Raw genomic sequence first — 17,311 nt, 5'->3', positions numbered from 1 at the left:
AAAAACTAAAAAATTATGCAAAATAAGGCTAAAAAAACAACAAACTTAAGGTGTAAGCTTCTATAAATAGTTCCTTAATATCAGAATCAATAAAAATGATAAAACAAATGATAAAACAGCTTTAATAATAGTTTCATGTTGTTAATAAAAAAATATCCTCAGGTGAAGTCGCTTAAGCGCAAAAAAAAAAGATCATTAAAGCACGCAAATAAATAATTAGTTTTAAAAAAAGCTAAATAGAAAAAACCGGCTCATTCATAGCTTAATTTTTAAGCATTCAAGATTTTACCAAACTTGAATGTGAATTTTTATTATAATGTATTTCTTCATTTTCATAGCACTTGTTCTATTTTCAGTTGTTTCTGGACTTAAATTTGTTAAAAAAAATATTTCTTGGGGACTTGTGGTGCCCCCAAACGCTTGGTGCCCAAGGCAAATGCCTTGTTTGCCTAATGGTTAATCCAGGCCTGTCTGTGAGCCATGATCCTTGCCGATGTATGCTGTTAGTGACGTTAGAATGTTGCCAACGTAAATCAAGGAATTAAAAATATCAAGTACGTTAAAATTTTTAAATATGGATTAGTCTGGTTTTGCGTGGGAGCTCTTCATATAGAACTTATTATGCTACCCTAAGAGAATAAAACTGGGGAAGAAGTATAACTTTCGTGAAAACAAACCTCTGAAAAACTGTCAGATATATTTTGAACTAAATGTCAGACAAGTTGTCACCAGAAGATTAATCAAGATATCTGGATAATAAAAGTAGTTTTACCATGTTTCAATACTTTAGAAGCCTTAAAACCTTAAGAAAGCAGAACCGTGTTAAAGTATGGAACATTTTTCTTCTTTAAAAGAATCAAATAAAAAATCAGTTTTAATCAAGCTACAATTAAATACTGTGACAAAAGTATTTAATGAACACGAGAATAATCTGTAAGCCACATTTGACATTGTACAAAGTTCATTTATCGGACTTTCACTCATTGATATTTAACGAGAACGCGACCTTTTTGAGCTAAACAGAAAAAAGTTTTAGAAAATAAACTCTAAAAATAAAAACAGAGCAACAACAAAAACAAAGAAAAGAAATTACCTGCTTCTAGATCGTGAATGACTTCGATTCCCAGACTTAGCTGCAACAGGTGATCTGGAGCGGGATTTTGATTTACTAGGAGATCTGCTCGCAGATTTTTCTCGCCTACTTCGAGATCTGAAGAAATAAAAACTATTGTCAAAAGATATTATGAGATATTATGCCAATAAGATCCATATATTTGATTTACTTTCGTGTTTCAAACTAGTTAAAATCAAAACTTCAATATTAAGAGGATGTAATCTTAAATTTCACAAGTCGTACTTTTTTTTAATCTAAATGCAGAAATCGTCGTATCAAAAAAAATACGAGGTCAACAATAAGTTTGTCTGAGAAAACAGAACTATAAGGAGCCACGCAACACGAGATTATCTTGGTTTAGGAAATGGGGTACAAAAGCGCCATTGTGAGCGCTTTTATACCCCATTTCCTAAACCAAGATATTCTATTAAAAAAAAATTTAAGCGATCATAATTATTAGGAAAAATGAGCGATATAACCAGACATACCTTGACCTGCTCCTTGATCTTGAATTACTTCTAGATTTTTGCCTAGATCTACTTCGAGAACGAGATCGACTTCGAGATTGTGACACTGAACCTCGATCCTAAAGTAATAAAATAAGCATTTAGAAGCTAAAAACATACCATGTAAATGTCTTTTGATATAAGAAAGCATAAAAATTACATCAAGAACTCGTATTTTCTTTCCATTTAATTCCGTATTATCAATTTTTCGAATAAGATTTTTCATGTCTTCGTATGTTGCTGTACATATACATCTAAAACAAAAAAAAAGAGAAAACATATCTTTCTCCAAACTTTGCTACAAGTATTAGCCTTTCACAAATTAAACTTCTTTGAGAGATTTTAATGGTCAAAATTTCTTAATTACAATTAAAAATCGATTTGTTTCCAAAATATAGTAAAATCGTTGTATTGAATAGTTTTCCCCATTCAAAATAACAACTCACGCTACTCCTCTTTCTTTCCGATGAGCATCTGCATAAGTTACTTCAGCATGAGGTCGACAATAGTCTTTCAAGTCCTTTAAAGTAATTATTTTATATACTTAACAAAATTAATAATACAAGCAAATAAATGATGAAAAAGGTAATAAATATACGAATGACCATTATAGGAGCTTCTCATAACAAAACTCCTGAAACTGATAAAGAAAAGTTACAACACAATCTTATGATTACTCTAACCAAATCTTTTTATCTCAACAGAAAATTCTTCAACAGAGTTGTATAGTCTCCGAGTCACTAAATTCATTGTACATCAATTGGAATACTGACATCAGTAAAAAGTGTTGAACAAACATCAATGGGCATCATTGGTTTTTTAATTTAATTTTCAATGAACATGTTTTGGCAGAAGGCGCTAAAACTTCATTCTATGCTTGACATCACTGGAAATATTAATTTGAAATCAGTGTTTTGGAATGTACATCTGAAAGTCAACATCAAGTTTCGAACACACATCTCATTGAGGTTGAGTGACATCAATGAAACCATCAATTCATCTAATGTTCACTGAAATTATTAAGAAACTTTTAGCAAAAGATTTACTACCCTCCCTTAACAATGGCATGCCTAAAAAGCAATACAATAACAACAGGGATCGAAAGGAATAGTTTCACATTGTTGTGTTAAGCCCATCAGCAGAATGATTAAGAACCAGGAACTAAGTTTTCTTTTAAACTCTTAAAAGAATAGTCAAAGCACTTAAGTTCACCTGCCAACTGACTCTTGATGACAAGTTTTCAACACGCAACATCCACTTTGTACGAACAGGAGGCCCATACCTAAAAATGTAATTTAAAAATGAATGTTTAGACAAAAACATTACAAGAAACTTAGTAAAATAACTAAAAAGTTTTTAGAATAAAATGGCTTTCAAAAATATAAAGTCTGCTAATTTTTTTTTGACAAATATTATCTTTTAATTAACTTCTTAAATGATAATAAGTCAAATATATTTTTTTTAATTTCTGAGCTAATTAATCAATTAGTTTTCTAATGATATTAGAATTTTGAGGTAGTTGATCATAAATCAAGATTTATTGCTAAAAGATTAGCTTCAGAGAAATGTAAGGAAAGATTTTGTGACCAAGAGTACAAGACGGTGGCTGCTTGATAGGTATATGGGGATGCATTTGTTATCACGGGATAGGATTTCAAAATATTTATACAGGGAGAGTTAACCAGTATAATAACAGAGACCTTGGAAAATAGGCTTTTACCTACTGCTAACATGTAATAACTAAAAATCTGGACAAATTTTGTGTAAATATAAAAATACAAAGGAAAAATTTCATGAAATTGCAATCACTTCTATTTTGTTGCAAATTTAATTCTTTAAATGTTTTATTAAAAGATGATTTATTTAGGAATAATTAAAAATGAAAAAAAAAGCTTATAACGAAGACTCCCTTAAAAAACGAGTGCACGCATTTTTGGATTTGCATCCAGACAACAAAAACTTTATTGTAAATCATTTTCCAATGGAGAACATACCAAAATCTACTATTTATAATATACTTAAAAGAAAGGGGAACAATATAGGACCAGAAAGAAAAGTTGGAAGTGTTCGCAAAGCAATAAAGATGCCTGCAAAAGAGATAAAGCGCCTTAAAAAATCGATTGATCAAAAGGATGGTATTTCACAGCATGGTCTTGCAAAACGATTTCATGTATTACAACCGTACATATGGAAAATTATTCACCAAAAAACTAGCATTTGTTATTGTAAAAAAACTAAAACACCAAAAAGAACACCGGCTCAAAAAGCAGCTGTTCGTTCAAAGCGCCACCGGTTGGTTTCTATTTTTTGGAAAAAAATTGTTATTATTGACAATGAATTGTATTTTTTTTGAGCAACACTAAAAGAAAAGACAAATTTGAGCCAAATATACTTGTTTGGATTGCATTCTCTACAAACGGAATCTCTCAGCAGTACATAGCTCCGTCAGGCCAAGCAGTCAATGAAGATGTGTATATTTCAAAATGTCTTGTTAGATTGGAGAAATTCATTGAAAAACATCATAAAAATGACAATATTGTTTTTTGGCTTGATCTAGCTTCGTTGCATTATTCACGTAAAGTACAAAGTTATCTTAAAGCAAAAAAAAACTGAATTTGTACCAAAAAAGCATAATCCTGCTAATGTGCTAGAATTAGGTCCAATTGAAGATTTTTGGTCTGAACTTAAGAGATTAGTGTACAACAAAAACTGGCAAGCTGAAAACCTAAGGAAAGTTAAAAAGTGGATAGAGTTTTCGATTAAAAGAATTTACATAGAATGTGTAAATCGGCTTGCTGCCGCCACATTTACAAGAGTAGACACTGTTCGTTGTCATGGCATGAAAAACTTATAAATCTATTTACTTTTATTATTTAGATGTTTTTTGTTATTATACTTTTTAAATTGTTAAAAAAGATGACTCTGTTAAAAAGTTATACCCGTTTCTAATTTTGTCCAGATTTTTAGTTATCACATGTTATATCATTTTTTGGAAGGAGTAAAATTGGATTTTCCAACAACTGAACCCCATGAAATTGATAATTTCTTGTCCATCCATTTAGTCATGGATGGACAAGAAATTATCAATTTTCGACACTTTATTATGGTTTTTTGACCTGATTCTGTTTTTTGAACAATTTTGGTACCAAAATGATATTTATATATTTTGGTTATACACTATATCCCCAATGAAAATTAAAAAAACTCTGTTCTTTTTTTAAAAAACATGGAAATAATTTAAGCAATTGCTAAAAAAACTGTGACCTTATATTTTTGAAAGACACTATATGTCAACCTTTTATATGGCACATAATATTTTTTATTAAACAAAATAAAAACAGTTATTCCTGGTTTCACTTTGTTTAATAAAAATAATTGTGCCATAAAAACACTTAACAGAAAACAGAATATGTTTTCATTTTCAACTGATGTAAATTGAATATTTTATAACTGATTAAGTTTCTAAATAAGGTGAGCATTTTTTTAAGTTCAATTAAAAACTGAAATTTTCATTTCAAATTTCAATTTCAACCTTGCAATTTGAATGAAATTCTAATTCCTCTTAAATAAATATTTTTAAAAATCATCTATTTTGTTTTCTAATCCATTTAAGACATTGTGTTACAAAGCACTGGTCAACAAATTTTATCTTATTTTCTCTCCTTCAATTTGATAGCTTATTCTTATAGCATTTTTTTTACATTATCAAATCATAATTGATAATTATGAAATACATTATATCAAATCCTAACTGACAGATAAGAAAATTCTTTTTTTTTGGTAATTTTACATAAAAACGAGTTATTGCACTAAATCTTTTATCTAAAGAATACTTTTCAACTTGTGATACTTTTTCCCTCTAAAAAACTTTTAACTGCAGATATATTGTTTATCTAAGAAATTGCTTAGTTAAAAACTAGCCAATTTTCAAGTAAGTAATGATGGGTTCTTGCACAACTATCTCTTTGAATACCTAAATGCATCCCCATGAGTAATAGAAAGAGGATTGCCAAGTCTTTATGTAAACTACAAGATGATATCACTTCTGTTTTCAGTCAAAAGATTCAATCATTGTAATCTAGAAACCTTACTTCATTTGCAGGAGTTCCCAGGCCCCTGGTGAGATCATTTCTATTTATAATTTCATTTCATGAATAATATGGCTCTTTTGCTTAAGGTAGTTCATACTCTATATTGTTATTTGAATGCATATCGTTCAGACAAATTTTTTCATACTCATCTATTCCTTTGTTCTGGAGTTCTTATGGTCAATTTCATAATAGGTAAGAACAAACAGCATTCAACCTTGGTTGTTGGTGCAAGCATAGATAAAGTATTCAAGTTTTATGCTGGTCAACTTATATATACTAATTAAACACTGTTTACTAATAGGAGCTAAATTTGACAAAAATTAAATATTAGGATATCATCTTAACTAGATATGCTACAAAAATTTTAAAGCCATTTTTGGAATCAGCCAAATAAAATGTGCAAGATAAAGACAAAATTGGAGAGAAAAAATGTTTTTTTCACAATTGCAATATCTACTAAGATTCAATGACATGCTTTTATTATTCTTTGGGAAACTATAACCTATATAAACAAGGGGAAATGAGAAGCAAAACTTTTTAACATCTTGAGAATTGTTCTAATGACACAAAAACTTTGTCTAAAAGAGTTCGTTTGAGAAACTATTTGAGAAACAAGTTAACTTGATATCACAAACAACTTCTAGATGAAAATAATGCAGAACATTTATAAAAAAAAAACAACTTTTAACCATACTTATCACGAGCTCTCTGCTTTCGCCCAAATCCACTCCTATCATCTTTAAATCGATCCCGCCCATATGGTGCTCCACCAGAACCACGTTCAATTCCCTTTGCATGTTCAATAATAACCCTTTAAGAGTAGATAAGTTAATTATGCATCTAAGAGAACACTAAATACTTCAGTACTGCAAACTGGCATAGGTGCAGGATTTTTACATAAACGCCTGTGTATGTAAAAAAAACCCACAACTATGAACTGTTGAGTTAAAAATAATACTGAATTAGAAGCAAACTTGTTTGAGTGTGCCATAAATTTTCTTATAATTGGCTATTTTTATTTCTTACAAAATGATGTTTACATAAGAACTTCCTGTTTGTAAGATCTATATTTAAGCAAATCATTATCTAGAGCAAGTCATTTTAATAAACAATGATTACCTAAGATAAAAGGTTAAATTAAAAAATCTTTTAAAAAAAGCATATATTTTTCCAAAAACAACCTTGCTTAATGTTATAAGATGATGATCTCACAGTAAAAGTGTAGTGTATATGGCCTCCAAGACAAACTTATCAGATAAAACAAAGAATGCTGGAAGATCCTAATCAAAGTTTTTTTTATTTTTATATTAACTTGATATGTATTACTTGATATAAAAAACATTTCCAGAAAATCAAAAAAACAGCTGATTTTAAGTTTCAGTTTTTGCATTATGTTTGTACTTTAACCATTATTTACAGTTATTTATTTATTTTTAATTATTTGTTATAGTTTGAACTTACAAAAGTAAAATTTTGATAAGTTCAAAATATAACAACTAGTTACAAATCTAAATAAAATAGTGTAATATGAATTGTTAATTTGAAGAAGCTTTGCAGCCATTGAATTTACTTAAATTTATACTTTAACCTGTTAAGAAAGAAGGTCCAACACCTCATAATTAAACCCTAATTATAACTGTCTCTTGTTGAAAGGAAGTAAATTAACCTGTCTCCCATTAGTTCCTTCCCATTTAGATCGTACACAGCATCATCAGCATCTCGATAGTCATCAAAATCCTATGTTAAATAAAAAAAAACCTAGTGCTAATATTTAATATTTTCAACTAAAATTCAATTAAAATTCCATTATTCAAAAACCACTTTCATGTAAAAAAATAACTTGACCATGGTTATTGCTACATAAAACTATTTTTTTTCCTGTAATGATTAATGTTTAAGATATATTAATTTTTTGTAAATACCTGATTTTATTAACTGAGTATGCACTCTCAGTTTTTTTTATTAATTTGGTCTTTAAAAATTCATTTTACATACACATAAAAATATTCTTCAAAGTTTAAAAGAAGCTTTACTGAATAACTTGAAAAGTTTTTGAAAATGCATATTATTGCCTAAGATAACCCCTTTACTTCAACTAATGCTTTTAATTTCTAGTAACAAGGTTAACTCTCTGTAAATTTTTTAGTTATAGTTTGGCACGTAATGAAAATTTATCATTTTTGCCAGTAAACAACTTTTCACCACTGATAGCAGTAGCTTCAGAAATTGTTCTTGTGTATAGGCTTGTGAAATGAAGAAATAGTAATAATAATAATTTCTATACTGGTTAAGATAACTTTTACAAATTCATTTTAGCAAAACTTCAAAACTTTTATATAAAAAAGTTTAGAAAGTGGTTTATCAATTAAAACCATACTGTTGTTTTTTTGAAAATGTCTTACTATTTAAATTCTATGTTTAAAGCCCTAGAAAAAAATTCAAAAAGATTCCTTAAAAACGGGCAAAGTTGTAGAAAAATAAAAATGATTTTTGGTTAAAGTTTACATTAACTTTGATGTTTTTATTTCAAAGTCAATAATTTTATCGTACTATATGCACAGACACTTATAAAAAAATCTAAGTTAAAGAATTCTTACAACAAAAGCGTAGCCATTTTTCATCATTATATCACGAATTTTTCCATAGTTATCAAAGAACTTTTTCAGATCTCTTTCAATTACACGATTATTCAGCCTTCCAACATAGAGACGTGGCATTTTCTGAACTAAATATTAAGGTAAAATTTGTAGAAACCTCAACCCTTGATTAGTTTAGTGTGATATCTCCCTAACGCGTTTTTTTCAAGTGACCCACAATCCTATCTTCGATATTTCACGATTACTATTCGGTAAATTATTATCCACTTAAGGCCGGAAAACATATTACCTTCACTTTTACTTCGGGAGCGAAAACCCGACCCTAGTACCCGAGGGTACCCGTAAGCGGGCCAATTTTAATAAGTTTAGGTACCCAATACCCAAGCCTTCCGGTCGGGTATTACCCAATATTAACTACCCGAAGTATTACCCGTAAAAACACCCGAAAATCGGGTAATAAAATACCCCATTTATTTAACCGATCATAGGGCCAAAATTTTCGCGCGACCGGGTATTTTCGTTAATAAATTTTTTTTTATAAATGCATTTTTTTAAATTTTATTTTAATTCATTTCCTTTTAACATCACTTTTATCTCTATTTAATAGTTCTACCTACTCCATGTAAGTACTAATTTTAAATTAATTAAAAATTAATACTTACATGGAGTAGGTTGAATTAATACTCAATTCTCAACCGTTTTTCCTTAAACTTTGTGCTATCACCTCTAAAATATAAAAGTAAGTAAAAAAAATTTTTTTTTTTAAGTTTATTTACTTTTTTATTTACTACGCTACCCACTTTTGTTTTCAAACATCGGAACTACCCGTATTTCAGAACTACTAGTTAGTCGGGTTATAAAAACGGGTATATATATATATATATATATATATATATATATATATATATATATATATATATATATATATATATATATAAGTAAGTTGTATATATATATATAGCTGTATATATATATATATATATATATATATATATATATATATATATATATATATATATATATATATATATATATATACATATATATATATATATATATATATATATATATATATAAAGTAAGTTGTGAATTTGTCAGTAATTTTATTACAATTATTTTTTTAGTCGGAAAAAGTAAAAAATATCGTAATGAATCGAAAAGTATCGTTATCGTATTTACGAAATAAGTTATGATATTTATCGTAACTGAAAGATAAATATCGTAATGAATCGATAAATATCGAAACTTTATCGTGCAAATTTCTTGGCTACGATATTATCGTAATATTTAAAAACTTACGATGCGCACATTCCAATATCTTATCGTATCGTAATAAAAGACTTTCGATATGCAGATGAATATTTATTATTCTTCACAAATATTTCATTCAGAATATTTATTATTCTTCACAATTATATATATATTATCCCTTAATTAGTGAAAAAACGCTCAAGATTGCAATCAACTTTGCCGAGCAGCACCTTATAATAAACACTTAGCAAGAAACATTAATAAAACATGCAAGAAAATCTTTACTTTTTACAACTAGAGATACTTATTTTTATGTAAAAAAAAAAAGTTTCTTTTAATCAAAAATTACTTTACATAATTTAGATTAAATTATGAAATATATTGACATTTTAAAATAATTCATTTTTTAAAAAATAACATTATATTACATATAAAAATTGCTTACATAAAGTTAATTTTAAAAATGCATAACTTATTGAAAATTTATTAAGAATGCGTAAATTATTTTTACAAGTAACGGTAATAACCATAAAAAAGTTACTTACTTTTTGAAAATAATTTTTAAAAGTAAGCCTTGTGAAAGTAATATATATATATATATATATATATATATATATATATATATATATATATATATATATATATATATATATATATATATATATATATATATATATTATGTTTTATTAACTTTTATCAAATAACAAAGTCATTTTAGGCACGGATCTAAAGGGTTAAATAAAAACCCAAAACTAACTTGGCTTAACGATCTTTTATCGAAATTTCAACCGTGAAAATAAAATTTGGCCACAAAGTTACAAATTCCTGGATCCGCGCCTACATTTTATTTTGTTTTAACATACTGATTTGTAAGAAAAGTAACGTATTCAGGAGAAATGCCTGGTTCTGAGTACTTCTGGGCATAGACGTATAAGAGATGGACGTGCAACTCATTGTTTTACATCAGAGGCCGCAGAAATCAGCGAGCCATGCGAGTTTCCGACAAACTCTAAATTTTCACCCGTTAACAAAAAAAAAACTACTAAAATGGCTGCCCACAGTTTTAAAACAGAAACTCTGATCACGTGGTATTATTTTAAACATTTATATCATTTGTTTAATAAGACTGTTCATGATAAAGTAACTACTTCACGCGTTGATTAGTTATTAAACAAATTACACCAAGGTAAAGGAAATTAGTTGTCGGCACGAACAGATTTTATCATTTTTTCAGGATGAACATTTGTAAATTTTTAAACTTTTTTCGTGTAAACTAAGTCTGTCAATGATAAAATGGGCCTATAAGGATAGCTTTAAAATGACTAAAAAGAGAATAGCGAAATATAAAAAAGCTTAAATAATTTTTTTTTTCAAGATCTGGTTTTATTTAACTCCTTGGTCCTTCATTCACCAGCTTTAATTTTGTGTATTTTTTCGGATATATCGCCACTTTTTGCCTCGATTACTCTATAAGTTCCATTATACATATTCCACTATACATTATTTTTTTAGTAGGTGTATTTTCTAATGGGCTTTTTTATAATTCATTTGATAGAGCAAAACCTTTTAAAAAGTTATTCTCAAATTTATAATTGTCTTGCAAAATGCGGCCAGATATTTCATGTTTTCGTTTTTCACATTTCATATATTATTTCATTTGTCATAAAAGGCACATAATAACCCATTTGTTTTTGTCAAATAAAAATTAGTCTATATATAGCAGGTAAATTATATTATGTTAATATTAAATACTCTGTTGTTTTTGCCATAATTTGTCTTTGCTAAATTCTTTAAAACTGTGACTGTTTCTTTATTGTATTTACATTCATTTTATGAATGTAAATACAATAAAGAAACAGTCACAGTTTTAAAGAATTTAGCAAAGTTATTTATCATTAACTGTATATATTTCTGTTGTTAAACATAAAAATAGAAAATTCTATAATATTCATAAACTAGATGTCTGCAACAATATAGTAGATGGAGTAGTTCCCTGGACATGAAGCCATTGTGCTCCAGGTAGCTATAAAACTAGTTGATATTTTGTATTATCTTTTATATCTCTAGTTATATAATAAAGTAGTTAAACTAACGAAAATTTCGCATTTTTATCTTCCGTCTTAAAATGTTCATATGTTGCAATACTGAAAATAAAATTTTTTTATAAACATTTTGGTATATAAAAATTTTATTTTTTACAATTATATCCGTTTGACCAACAAAATATTGTTATAGACTTCAAAACGTCTTGTAGCGAAAGAGCTCGTTCCGCAAGTGCGGCTTCCGTAAGCGCTACTTTCGTATGTAGCAAAATAGTTTTATTTCGCAATTCAACTTGCGAAAGGCGACATTTCGTAAGTAGCATTTGCGAAATGAACTTCGACGGTTTTTTTTGTTTCGTAAAATTCGGTACGAAAAAAAAAGATTCCTGATTCTCAATATCCTTCCGAAAGAATTTAATTTTTCCGGAATTGTACGAAATATTCCGGTTAACAACTCTACTCAAAACCCTTATATTCGCCATTTTGAGAATAACAAAATGGCGAATATAAGGGTTTTTAGTAGAGTCGCCATTTTGAGAATAACAAAAGCGACATAAATAACATGGTTTTTACATTAAAAAGTCGTTAAAGTACATTTGCGCAACTTGCGCAAGTTAAACCCTTTGTTTATCTGGCGCAGTTGAAAAAATTTTGTCGTGCTAAATTACAGCATTGCAAAATCAAAATTAAAAATGAACAATGTTAAATCATTTTCAGTCAAAAATTAATGATAATAATTTATGATATATATATAGTACGTATAAACAACGATGTTTTGGTTGGCTAAATGCCTAACTTAGAAATTGATTTTATTTTTTTTAAACTTAGAAATTGCCAGCAGTTAGTACTAATGGTAATAGAAACTATCCAATTGCACCTCCCTATCCTAAGTTATTTTAAAAAACTGTTTTGAGTAAATTTTTGTGGCTTTCAAAGTCAATATTTGATGGTTTACAAAAGAACAATTTAAAATGCAAGTAATGTTCTTTTGTAACAACTTTTAAAGAAGAAGTTAACAGTTTTGATTCCTAATAGAAGAATTTTTGTATTCCTAATAGAAAGAAGTTTAATATTTGAAGTTCGCTTAAAGAATGATTTGAGAATAGTAACTTGAATCAGTTACGTAACGTAATTTCAATTAAAACTACTAAAGTTGTTGTAATTAAAAACTGAATTACCCACAAACGATTGCAATTAGGAGATCATCATTAACATCATGATCTCACACTGAATTAAGAACAAATTCAAAAACAATCTAAACTTAAAAAAGATCTCCTCATAAAAGTTTCGGTTCATTTTGATTGCGGTTTGATCCGAAATTTCGGCCGAAACCGAATAAGTTAAAGGTTGTCGAAGCAGAAATTTTCCGTTCACTAAATTGGTTGTCAAAAGAAAAAATTTTTCTACGCGCCAACAAAGCATTATATATACATATAATTCTATGTGTGTGTGTGTAAGTGCGCGTGTGTGTGTGCGTGTGTGTGTGCGCGCGTGTGTGACATATATATAAATATATATATATATATATATATATACACACACCTTAACATAAAAAGTCTTCAACTTTATATTGTAATTCCGTTACAAAAAATGCATGAACGTTCAATGTCGTAGTATCTGACAATAAAAAAAAAAGATAATTTTTAAACTAGTTTTAGCACTTGAAAAATAGCTTTAAAGAGTAGGAACTGTTCACCTGTAGGTATGGTGTCCTTATAATCATCACCTATTGTATGAGTGAGACCTTCACTCGAATTTTGTATGAGTGAGACCTTCACTCGAAACATGGCGTGCAGCATGTCTTAATTACTATTCCATTTGACGGTAACTGTGGAGAGTATTTTGAGATAATTTACACCTAACATGTAACAAGCATCTATCAACAAAGCACTGAAGGTTGTTAATTTAAATCAAAGCCTGGTGGTGATTGAGATGGCTTTATGAAATGCTACTTTCAGTTCTTGGGTACTCTTAACTGTTCTTTGCAGTACTGTGTTGAGTTTGTGGTCACTGCATATGGTTGAACTTTGTTAAGAGCACATGCCATATTTAATGTCTAATCAACGGTTCATAGTTTATTAGGTATTTTTCTTATGAATACAGGGTTCGAGAGTATGTTGGGAAGCTCTTTTGAAATCATGGCACCAGAGTGTCGGACTTTGAATAGACACACTTTTAATGTGAATTTCTTTAGGAGAAAGACTGGCGAGAGATTATGTAATGTCACGAATATGTATGACTTATTTGTCCGTGATGTCAAGAGGTCGGTGGTTATGAAAACCTAATTAAGTTTAATGATTTCTTTTTCCATGACTTGATGCATAGCTCCTTTGAGTGTATTTCAGAGTTGAGGGAGCTTTTTTCCAAGAAAATAAAAAGTCTATTTGTTTTGTATTGGTGTTGCATGTTTTATTGTGGTGTTTGGTAATATTTTGTTCATAAATTTCTTAAAGAGACAATTTATAATTGTTTAAAGTGCTGAATTTGTTAACATTTCAATTTGATTTAGGTAAAAATAGTATATTTTTTTGAAAGAATTTGGAACAATTGAATGCAAAAAAAGTATTTGGGCAGTATCAATTTATGAGTTCCCGCTATTTGCTTAATGCCAAATAATACTGATAACAAATGAATTATAGTTTTAATTCTACAGTTTATATTGATTATGTTATGAATGAAGTGTGGCTGCCTGTAATGTAAGAAAATTAGTTTTCATTAATTGAAAAGTAAAACAAGATGCCTACAGCAGTATCTTTAAACAAAATTCTCAAATGCTCAACAATTGAACATTGAATCCAAATTTGCTTTTCTAACATGGCAATAACCATAAGTACCCTGTAAGGAGTGATAACCAATCGTTATTAAAAAACATCAAGAGGTCCAGATCTTATCCAATGAAATTTTTAAGATCATTTGAATAGAAAATTTTGAGAAAAAAAAATTAGATATAAATGACCTCAAGTTTGTCATTAAAAAAGAATGCAATAATATTAATAATATTTCATAGATTTAAATTTAAACTGTCTTTTTAAATAATTTATAAGGTAAAAGTTCTTTCTTTAATTTCATTTAACTTAGTAAAAACTTATCAACTGAACTTTGTTACACTTTTTAAAAATTCAAACTGCCAATAATTAATTTTTAAAAGCGAAGAGGCTTTTTAATATATATATATTAAATTACCCACCTAGTCTATATGGGGGTTCGGGAGGCCCTAAATATAGCTCTAATGTATATAACAATATATTTATTAGAACCATCTATTTTGTATATGCATACACTGGTCAAGACCGAGCAGTGAATGCATAGGAAATAAATAACATAAGCTTTATGATTAGTAGTAGTAAAAATATTTTTAGACTGATGTCTAGAAAAAATTAAAGACTCACGTTGATGAAAAAGTTTAATTGCTTGCGTAATTGATAAATATGCATTAGATTGTTACAAAACCTATCTATGCTCATCAAAGATTGCAACATACATATAAGTTAGTCTATTTAGATTATCAACATTTACAGAAAGCTGAAGTGCGCGATTAAAACAATTAAAAATCTAAACAAAAAAAAAACACTTAGCTATATGGTAATGTAAACTAATAGGGGACAAGATGAAGAGAAAGTAAAACATTGGTGAGACAATAGTGATAAGTTACATGACCTACACCACCATTAACGCCCACTATCAATGTTTTTAAAGTAAACAGATTTGAGAAGACTTTCTCAGCTATTCAATCAAATTGTGCAAACATGGAGAACTTCTTTCCAATCCTAAAAATAAATATACTCTTCTGCATAACTCTTAACATATACTTGATTAAAATCACAATATACTTTGGAGCACAAAAGTTATTGCAAATAGTGCGAACCAACCGGTGCTCTTCGGGGTAGATTAAATATGAACGAAATTCAAGTTCCCTTACAATCTTAATTAACAACTTAAATAAGCATTTGAACAAAAATTCAAATAAAAAATCCGAATGCCCGCATAGAGATATTCTATTACTAGATATTTAGGTTTCAATCGCACAAACTCCCAAAAGTCAGAATATATTTTTAAGAGTCAGATAAGTAGCTGTAAATAAGAACTTTTCAAATTTAAATGAATTAGATACAAAGAGTGGAATGAAAAAAGTGAAGTTAACTCAATTTCGATTTGAATTTCAAAAGCTAGATTTTATCAAGTCAGAACGTCAAAGTTTATTTATTCATTCAGGCGTTCATTAGAAAGTACTTAGTAACCAATAGTGGCAAAGCATTTTCTAACGGGTGCTTTTTGCTAAAACAAACTAATGTTATGAAATTTGTATAATTTACGATCGAATAACAGTCTAATAACTAATTATAATAAAAAAAGAAGCATTTCCAAGCGAAGGAGATGCTTAAACCTGCCCCATAGAAAAAAATTAAAGAGATTAATGTCTGGAAGTGCTGCTAGCTATTATTCCTTAGGAATTAAGTCCTGTTATGTGCTGGACTTCTCTCTGACATGCTGTTATTATATATTTACAACCAAAGCCATTGTATCCTATTTTGGAATCTTATTAGAATGATGCATTATTACAATGTTTTTTATTCATTTTTTATCGAATATTTGTTTATAACTGAAATCTGATTTCAGTTATAAACTAAATCTGTTTATAACTGAAATCAAAACGTATTGCTACTGCAAAATGATCTAAGGTTTCTAAGTCAGAAAAAAGTGTCCCCAATCATTTCTTCAAAGCTCATAATGGTTGTCGAAATTGGAATGCGTGCACTGATGCAAGTATTCTTTCCAGAGAAAAATTTGGTGGCTTAATCAAAAATTTCTAAAAATGTACTCCAGCTTTTCAAACCGTTTCCAATCCTGTACAAATAATTCAATACCGCTGGAAGAAAGGCTGAGCAGTGTGGTAGGCATTGTTTTACAGAATTCTTTCAAAACATGTTTGAGTTTCAAAACATGTTTGGATTCTTTCAAAACATGTAATAAGTTGAATTTATTTTTACATTACATCACCTAAAAATGCGTACTCACATATAATTAGGGTAATGTGCGTTATGAGATAATAAGCAGCTTTGTTGAATAAGCATATTATATTAGACAAACAAGACTGTCTGTTATCTTAAAATTGGAAGATCTTAACTAGGTAAGTTTTGTACACGTCTACAAAATAATAATGGCGGTTTGTTTTTTTAAACCAAGTTTGGTTTCAAAATTGGTCAATACCAGGCTTAAAAGAATGACTCAAAATTTCAAAAACTCTCATTTTTCAAGAATGATTTTAGGTCAAGTTTTTTTTCTTGCATTCCGATCAAGTCAGACTTTAGATTTGAAGTATTTCAAGTAAGATTTTGTTTGAAGTATGCTTTATGGATGCAAATGCAAATCACACTTCAGTTTTGGAATTGGAATTCAAGTTTGAAGTTTACTTCTTGCATTACACCCTAATTCTCTCTCTTAAAAAAAAAAAGCTAGCCACCTTACTATTTCCAAACAATACACACCCTAATAGCGAATGCAGCTATAAAATAGAAATCACGTGGAGATCATGTAAAAGATCAAAATTACTATTTATAGAAAAAAAAGTTTATTGAATTTCTTAGATGCATATTTATAATGGGCTTTTAAATGTCAATCATAGATCTGGCATTTCTAATCTTAGACTATCATAAGACATATTTTCGACCAGACTCAACTTTAAAGCAAATCTGTCTGTATAGTTACGGTA

The 17,311-nt window shown here is 28.6% G+C and overlaps 1 protein-coding gene across 2 annotated transcripts; it reads right to left on the bottom strand.

Moving 5' to 3' along the window:
* Nucleotides 1-822: 822 nt before the first annotated feature.
* LOC145183999 (serine/arginine-rich splicing factor 6-like) lies at nt 823-8,548 on the bottom strand. 2 transcript variants are annotated; one of them, XR_016453968.1, is made up of 10 exons: nt 8,309-8,548; nt 7,378-7,448; nt 6,406-6,522; nt 2,833-2,902; nt 2,304-2,630; nt 2,067-2,140; nt 1,781-1,874; nt 1,603-1,700; nt 1,094-1,210; nt 823-1,015 (listed from the first exon to the last, which is right to left on the bottom strand). XR_016453968.1 is itself a non-coding variant. In XM_090092467.1 (9 exons), the coding sequence occupies exons 1-9, from the start codon at nt 8,426-8,428 to the stop codon at nt 991-993; spliced, it is 786 nt and encodes a 261-aa protein (XP_089948593.1). In that variant the 5' UTR covers nt 8,429-8,548; the 3' UTR covers nt 823-990. The 2 variants fall into 2 exon arrangements, 1 of the variants encoding a protein (XP_089948593.1); XM_090092467.1 differs by lacking the exon at nt 2,304-2,630.
* Between the last annotated feature and the right edge of the window lie 8,763 nt (nt 8,549-17,311).

The sequence above is a fragment of the Hydra viridissima genome, unplaced genomic scaffold (genome assembly GCF_058129835.1).
Source record: "Hydra viridissima isolate aposymbiotic clone 2 unplaced genomic scaffold, HvirCarnegie_v1 scaffold_7, whole genome shotgun sequence".
NCBI classification, from domain to species: Eukaryota; Metazoa; Cnidaria; class Hydrozoa; order Anthoathecata; family Hydridae; genus Hydra; species Hydra viridissima.
This window is presented reverse-complemented; position numbering and strand designations above follow the sequence as displayed.

Bases quoted from the DNA above. Each gene is read 5' to 3' on its own strand.
- LOC145183999 (XM_090092467.1), bottom strand. From the start codon at position 8,428: ATGCCACGTCTCTATGTTGGAAGGCTGAATAATCGTGTAATTGAAAGA. The intron at 2,903-6,405 runs GTATGGTTAAAA...TTACATTTTTAG, and splicing joins AAGCAGAGAGCTCGTGATAA to GTATGGGCCTCCTGTTCGTA. The intron at 1,211-1,602 runs GTATGTCTGGTT...TTATTTCTTCAG, and splicing joins AGATCAAGGAGCAGGTCAAG to ATCTCGAAGTAGGCGAGAAA.